Below are 7,839 nucleotides of genomic sequence, written 5' to 3' on the forward strand. Positions count from 1 at the left end.
ATGTACAAATGTGCTTGCAACAATTGATGTATGTATAGATTGTGACGAGTTGTATGAGCCCCAATAAAATTATTTTTAAAAATGTTTGTGGATAAATGGAGTGGCTTAGGAATGGAGGAGTAAACAAACAAGAGTATTATCCAGAGCAGGGTTTCCCAGAGTGGGAGGTACCACCCCCGGTGGGGGGGTGCTGACACCATCCAGGAGGAGCTACAAAAGCGAATGCCTACACTTTATCCTAGATTATGGGCTATAGTACAGAAGTTTTTTGTTGCCAGAGGGTGCTGAGTAATTTTGTTTCTGAAAAGGTGGCCATTTGGGAACTTAAGAATTAGAGTAACCTCTAGTTTAACATGCAAGATAAAAATTCCTGTCATGGGCAGAAAGCTCTGAGGTGAGGCTCCTGACTGGTTCCGGGGATAGCAGGATTCGCCATGTAAGGAGAGGCTGGTTTCTGCGCTAGGAAATCGGAACCCAGATCTGGACATAGTTTAGCCCCCCCCACCCACCCACGCTTGTGCCTTCAACGTATTTCTTAATGCCCAACCCTTCCTGTGGGAGGGAATCTTAGAGGGAGAAGAGGTTTGACTGCAGAGGAAGAAGCAGAAGAAGAGAGGCAAAGTACAAATCCTAGAGCTTTATTATGATCCTCGGGCACTGAAGAGTGGCCCGAACATCGAGATGAGTCGATGATGGGTTGGAAGGCCCACCAGTCTCTAACTTCCTTGTCCTGCCCCCAGTGCAGCAGCTGGTCAGGTGCCTAGGAGGGGAAATCAAGCACGACAGGAGCCCTTAACACAGAGCTTCTCGTAGGTTAATGCAGGATCTACCGTTAGGTTGAATGAATTATTGGGCTGACACCACGAGCAATGTGAGTGAAGAAATTTGCTCTTTTTAAAAAATGGCTTTCAATCAAACTTACATGGAGCAGAATATTTTGGATCATAGTATATTGATTCTCCATAGCTTTTATGAAAAAATAATAGCTAAAAACATGTATGAGCTCCAGTTCTGTTTAAGTTAGTTCGATCGTGCTAGTGAAATGTATGAGTGGCGTTGGATCCTACCAATGTCTTTCTCTGAGGCCGAGTGCTCTCGACTCACACAGTCAATTGATAAGCAATCCCTGGGTTACTAATCCATTCTGTTCCTCAGTCTGCCTTTAAGTTAAATTTGTATTTACGTCAAAAGAAACAGGTCTAACTCGTATCTAACAAACTAGTCGAATGTTTGTCTTAATTATAGCATGCCTATCTGTGCATTTCTCTATGCATTAAAAAACCATTTCCAGATACACTAAAACATTTAACATAACAATCACAATAATTAAAATATGCTGACATACCCGACAAAGTAGCACCCATGTGTTATTACAAACCCCTGTACATACCTCAGATATTTTATGTTTAAATAAATAAAAATCCCCTAGGGAAGTTCAGAGACCCCAGAGGGCCCTGGTGGACACCCAGTGAGCTAACACCGGCCAGGCTCTGCCTCGTCCCAATGGCTGGCAGCCAGCCACCATCTTTCCCCCAGCTTGTGGTGTCAGAGGAAAGGAGTTACCTGCGGCCTCAGCGGCGCTGTCAGAATCATCCTGGGGAGAAAAAAGACGGACGCTTCTAGAGTCCCCGCCAGCATCTGTGCTCACAAACGCTGCTCACACCTTCCAGGCTCTAAGCTCCCTCTCGTGATTTTCTAAACCAGGCAGCTTCTTGGGAGGCTAATGGGAAGATCTGGAGTCTGAACAATGAACCACCGTACGCAATAAAGAGCACGTGGCCGCACAGCATTAAGTGTCAGCATTGCGCTGAGTCCTGAGTAAAGATACTCCACAGGGCAGGTCTGCTGGCGGGTGGAGGAGTTGAGGGGGATGAAGGAGGATGTGCCTGCTGGAGTGTCTACAGGCTAGAAGAGAACACTTGACCTTCTGGGTCAAGTTGAGATCTGGCTAACGCTGCACAGCTACCGTGAGCCAGAGACCAGGATGGGCACTTGCTTTGAAGGGTGGAAAAGGGACCCAGGGCAAAGGGCAGCTGGCTTCACTCACGTCCAGGTCATCCATCACAGGGGGCGGGGCCTTGGTGCTGACCTTCTTCAAAAGCTGGTGGGAAGAGAAAAGGGAGAGAGGGGTGAGGGAAGAGAATCTGCATGTGGATGGACCGAGGGAGACCTTGCCCAGCCAGAGCCAGCCAGGCAACTGCCCCCTTCTTCAAAGCCCCAAGACATCGACATCACTGGAATTAGTCAAAGAAAAGAAAATTGATATGCTCTTGAAAAGGAAATTGAAATACACACACACACACACACACTCCTTACTAGTGCAGGTTGGTGTTACAACATCAATAAATAAAAGCTGAAACCAGGAAACCCAATTATTTATTTATACATATAAAGAAAACGCACTGCCATCGGGTCGATTCTGACTCACAGCAACCCTACAGGACGGGGTAGAACTGTCCTCGTGGCTTCTGACTGCAACTCTTTACAGAGCAAAAAGCCTCATCTTGCTCCTGAGGAGCTGCTGATGGTTTCAAACTGTTGACCTTGTGGTTAGTAGCCCGTGGGAAAGGTGATCTTTGGGGGAACTAGTGAGTTCCTTTGTGGTGTCAATTCCATACTGCTGACATTGAGCTTCCCACAAAGCTATCTGGTTGGGGGGGGGAGGGGTGCGAGTGCGGGCGAGAGAAAGTAACACACAGAGACCGGAAGTGGGAATCTGAGCTACAGAAGAGTGGGGAAAGATTTTGCCAAACTGTCCCAGAACACAGTCTGCTCTGTGACTAGCTGAATCTGCTTATACAATTTAACAATGGTATTGTCATCTCTCTCACCCCTACTAAATAAACATTGTGCAAGACAGGTTACGAGTATGAGCACCAATGAGTAGCCTGCCCAGGAAGCCTGGGTTTTTCCGCCTGACCCTGGTGACAGTCACAAAACTGTGCAGCAGAAGAGGACGAGCAAGATGAGCAAGAAGTGGCTGGTGTTGCCTCTCTCTCACCTCGGCATAGTGTTCCACATGAACCAGCTCTGTCTCTTCATCCCCTTCCCAATCTCTCCAGTTATCAAAGTCCACAGACAGCCACACTGGCTGAAAGAGGAAACACAGGGTCACGGGTCAGCAGCAGAAATGCACGGAGGCTGGCAGAAAGGGTCACTGGGGTACAGTTCTCTCCACAGCACCCCTCCAACTAGCCATCCCTCCCCCTCAGGCCGCAAGCTTTACTAGACACTACTAAGTGCCACGCACAATGCCAAACGTGGTGGCCGTTGTCGTTAGGAGCTGTCCAGCCCGCTCGACTCACAGCGACCCTAGGACCCTCTGCACATCCGAAGTAAACTCCGCCGCTCCTGTGGCCTCCTCCCAACTCTCTCATGTTTGAGCCCTCTGAAGCAGCCATTGTGTCCATCCAACTGGTGGACAGTCTTCCTCTTATTTGCTGCCCCACTAGACATTGTCAGGGCTCAAAATGAAAGCCCTCTGGCGAGCAGGAGGTAAAGATTAACTAGAGAGCTAATAGACTGCGATGACGAGACACCATAGAAGTCAAACAAATGAGATCGACAAACTGCATTGCTGGGGGTCAGAGGAAACCCTTCGAGGTTCATGTTCCAGAGTTCTTAGCTTTTCCAGGGAAAGAAGTTATTCGCGCATTCATTTAACAATACGTATTGAACCCCGTGAGCTTGGCTTTGGGATTATAATAAAGTTCAAAACATTGTCCCAGCCATCGAGACCTAAGTGGGACACGGCGAGGGAAACGAATCATGGGGCAAGTGGGTAACTGGGTGATGTAGGGTCTTCTGGAATAGAAGTACCCAGGCTTCTTCGAGAAGCGGGATGTGAAGGAGGAGCTGGGTTAGGTGGGCGAGTGCTATGGCAACGGACGCTTTCCAGGAAGAAGGCACAGCTTGAACAAAGGGACCGGTGCCAGAAGCAGCCTGGTGTGTGCAAAGCGAATGGCAGTTTGCTGAGGCTGGACCGGAGCGCAGTGAGCACCGAGATAGGCGGCTGCCCAAGGGCAAGACAGCTAGACCTCTGTGTGGCCTTGTGTGCCCGCCAAGGGGTTTACCCTTTACAGGCAGGAACTTACAAGCTCAAACACCTGCAAGCGTCAGGGAGATCATGACAAGAAGTCAGATCAGGTGGAGCCTCTGCCTCATGTAAAGCTCCAGTGGTAGGCATTTGGGACTTGAGACTCAGTGTGGCTGATCACCTAGCGTTCACGGTGTGATCTCCATTTTCGCCCCTCTACATTTGATTCTTTTTGTTAACAGGCACCGAAAAATGTGCACCGATCCAACCGTTTCAACATGCTCAGGCCCAATGGCATTGGTTAGTCTTCGAATTACACACCCTCCGCCCTCAGGTCCTGAGTTGCCCCGCCCTCATCAGCATCTCCAAGGTTCCACTCACCTTCTGAAGTTGCTGTTGCTGAGTTTGATCTCCTACAGACAGTTCTTAAGAGAGCCGAATGAATGCTCAGACCTTCTTTACGAGTTAGGACAAATCGCAAAATAGATAAAAAGTCTACCTTGAGCATTATGCTCTTTTCAGAGCTATCTATGTAGGATCAGACTGACAGCAGCAACTCCACTAGACAGACAGGAACCTTAGAGGCCAGTGAGTTTCCGTCCGGGGGGGAGAAGCCACCAGAAAAGGGGAGAAGGGTCGCCCAGTGTGGAGAATGGCATCAAGGTCACTGAATGGCGCACGCAGAAACAGGTGATGGGGCACTGGGTCTGTGTTACCAGTGGTGGCATCATTTGGAAAAGGATATTGATCGTGGTTGAATAACGCAAAGAGTGTAATCAATGGCACTGAATTACATGTGGAAGTTGTGGCATTGGAGCATGTTTTGTTGTGTATATTTCTGCCACAAATAGAAAAAAATGTACATGAATGATAATGAATATAAGAAGAGTGTGTTCTAGAATTGAATGTGGTGATAATTGCACAACTCTTCTTGATACAATGGAATTATTGAATTTTGTGACGCGCTAATAAAATTGTTAAAAGAAACACTTGAATTGGTATATGTTTTTGCATACATAGTTTCCATGACAAAAAATAAAGTTTTATATATATATATGAACATATATATGAAGGGGCTTCAGAAAGTTCATAGAATTCCATAATTTTCCCACTCTATTTTTCCACAAACTTTGTGAAGCCCTTTCATACATGTGTTTGTTTATATATATATATATGTATGTATGTATGTATATATGTACATATGTATCAACATGTATAGAATTATACATAAGAATGTTGGAGGTGTCAAACCGACAGGGCCCAGGGGTGATGAAGGCACGCTGGAGGCATTGTGAGTTAGGCATTGAACTTCTAAACTCCAAGATGGCAGCTCAAACACTCCAGCCACACCAGGGGAGAAAGATGAGGTTGTACGCTCCCATAAAGAATTACAGTTGCTGCATGGATTGTTATAAGAGCTGTTAAGAACCCTGTGGTAGTTACGTAATTGTCCATTTGAGACTTAAGAGTGAAGGGGTGGTGCTTAGGCTGTCAATCAGGTTGCAGTTTGATGACCTCATTTGGTGGCACTAGGGAGATAAATAGCTCACTGGAGGCAGGGCACATGCTCACTCCCTGCGAGAGCAGGCAAGACCCATGGAGCTCTGCTTGAGCCCTGGAGGTGAAGGACCCATGTGGAGACTCCTGCTAGCTCTGAGATGCTTCTGGATCCACGAGACTTTCCACCCCCTGGCCTGTGATCTGCATTCAGCGTCACTGCATGTGTTTCATGAGTCTGAAGAGGACTGTATAGATTGGTATTGGACATGTGAGCTAGTATGGGACTTATGGGCTTGATCTGGACTGGGCTGGGCTGTTTTCTCAATATTCAATTGCTCTTGTATATCAAGTTCTCTCTTATACATATATGAGTGCCTATGAACTTGTTTCTCTAGTCTACCCTAACACAAACCCCAAATAAAATGATTTATTAAAATAGAATTACAGTTGGAACCCCGACAGAAGGCTGTAGGAATCAGAACCAACTTGATGGTTGGTTTTTTGGTTTGGTTTGGTTTTTTTGGTTTGGTAAGTGATTAAAGGGTTTTTTGGTGGTGGCTAGGTTGGTTAGGTTTGGACTGCTAACCGCAAGAGCAGTAGTTTAAACCCACCAGCTTGCTCCCCAGAAATTAGATGTGGCCTACATCTGCTCCTACAACGATATACAGTCCTGGAAACCCTAAGGCTCAGTTCCACTGGTCCTATAGGGTCACTCCGAATGGGTCCACCGCAGAGGGTTGGGTGAGTGAGTGAATGGGTGCGGGAAGGGGGCTGAGAGTAATTCATTCCACAGTATCACTTGGGTACCCGGGAACATGGACAGCGAGCACCAGAGAAGGAACAGGGGGCTCCCCGCAAACCCACCTTGATATCCTCCTTGGTGAGGCGCGGCCAGGCCACATTCTCCTTCCACTTCCTCACAAAGCAAGTAATGGAGCGGCCGGAGCGCTTATCCTGGGAGTCCTGCCAGATAGAGCACCTCCGTCTTATGGTGGAAGGCTGAGAATGAATCTCCCGTGTCCTTGGGCCTTCTTTCTGGCCAGATCTCACCGTTGTCGCACGTCATCCTTACCTTGGAGTTCACCTTGGCATAGAACTCAATCTCGTTGCATACCTCCACCCCGTCGGCGTTCTTGCAGCTGAAGAGACAAGGTAGCTGAGGGCGTCGGGGAAGGAGAGGTTCCTGGGCAGCCTGGCGGGGAGGGGAGAGCCATTACCTGAACACCAGGCGGTGGTCCTCGAGCAGCACGCGGGCATCCGTGTTGTCCTCGACGCAGAACTCCATGAACACGTACTTGGGCCTGTCATACCACAGGGTCCGGGCGTGCAGCCTGCAGAGGAGTGGAGGTGGGCTTCATAGAGGTGGGGGACGCAAGACTCAGGGGTCTTTGGGAAAGGTAGGGGAGATACAGGGACACTTGATGCCACAGGAGACAGACAGGAGTCAAGGAAGCAGGTGAAGGGGGGGGGCGCTGTGTGATGAGGGTCAAACTTGGAACCAATCGGAAGTGCAAGAATACGGAGGTGGACAGGGAGGGAGTTGCGGGGAACACTGACATCACACTGCCTCCCATCCGATGGTACGGAAACCTGGGGGGCGATCCTGGGGCTCCCTTGGGACCGTGCCTGGGAAGATGGGGGGCAGGAGCTCCCCAAGGGGGAAAGGCTGGAGGGGGGAACAAGGGGCTCCGGAGACCGGACACTCACGTCGCCATGGCGGCTCCAGCGGCCCGTTGGGGCTCGGTGTGCCCAGCAGGGTCCTCTATCTTTAGACCAGGGAGCCCAGGCAGCTGCTTCTCCTTTTATGGCGAGGTGGGCGGGCGGGCGGGCGGAGCACAGGCTGACCGCGGAGAGGGCTGGGGCGGCTCTGGGAGAACACGATCCCTTCTCCTCCTCGCAGGGTCTCCGAAAAGCACAGCCAGAAAGGGGTCCGCAACCTTTTTAAACAGGGGCCAGTTCACTGTCCCTCAGACCGTTGGAGAGGCCGGACTACAGTTTAAAAAAGAACTGTGAATAAATTCCTGTGCACACTGCACATATCTTATTTTGAAGTAAAAAAACAAACGGGGCCAAAACACCCGGCGGGCCGGATCAAAGTCCTGGGCGGGCCGCACGTGGCCCGCGGGCCGTAGTTTGAGGACCCCTGAATCAGGGCCAGGGCCAAACCAGAGGGAAACAGAATGACGGGTGGCCCCGGAGGCCGTCTCTGCGGTCTCACTCGCTTGCTTATTCCTCTGGGCGCCTAACTCACCCTACGCTCGCCAAAAAAAGAGAGAAAATTATGGGCCGAATTAAATCCCTGG

At 49.5% G+C, this 7,839-nt stretch overlaps 1 protein-coding gene across 2 annotated transcripts; it reads right to left on the bottom strand.

Annotated features, from left to right (window-relative positions):
• Positions 1-617: 617 nt before the first annotated feature.
• On the bottom strand, positions 618-7,349 carry PTGES3L (prostaglandin E synthase 3 like). Of its 2 annotated transcripts, XM_045299344.1 has the most exons (8): positions 7,244-7,347; positions 6,754-6,867; positions 6,609-6,675; positions 6,401-6,499; positions 3,002-3,091; positions 2,048-2,101; positions 1,564-1,594; positions 618-760 (listed from the first exon to the last, which is right to left on the bottom strand). In XM_045299344.1, exons 1-8 carry the CDS (start codon positions 7,249-7,251, stop codon positions 753-755), a joined length of 471 nt encoding a protein of 156 aa, XP_045155279.1. In that variant the 5' UTR covers positions 7,252-7,347; the 3' UTR covers positions 618-752. The 2 variants fall into 2 exon arrangements, with proteins under 2 accessions (XP_045155279.1, XP_045155280.1); XM_045299345.1 differs by lacking the exon at positions 3,002-3,091 and having other exon boundaries at positions 7,244-7,349.
• Positions 7,350-7,839: the final 490 nt, after the last annotated feature.

Source organism: Echinops telfairi, unplaced genomic scaffold (assembly GCF_000313985.2).
Source record: "Echinops telfairi isolate 266 unplaced genomic scaffold, ASM31398v2 ScPeMD7_7458;HRSCAF=8496, whole genome shotgun sequence".
NCBI classification, from domain to species: domain Eukaryota; kingdom Metazoa; phylum Chordata; class Mammalia; order Afrosoricida; family Tenrecidae; genus Echinops; species Echinops telfairi.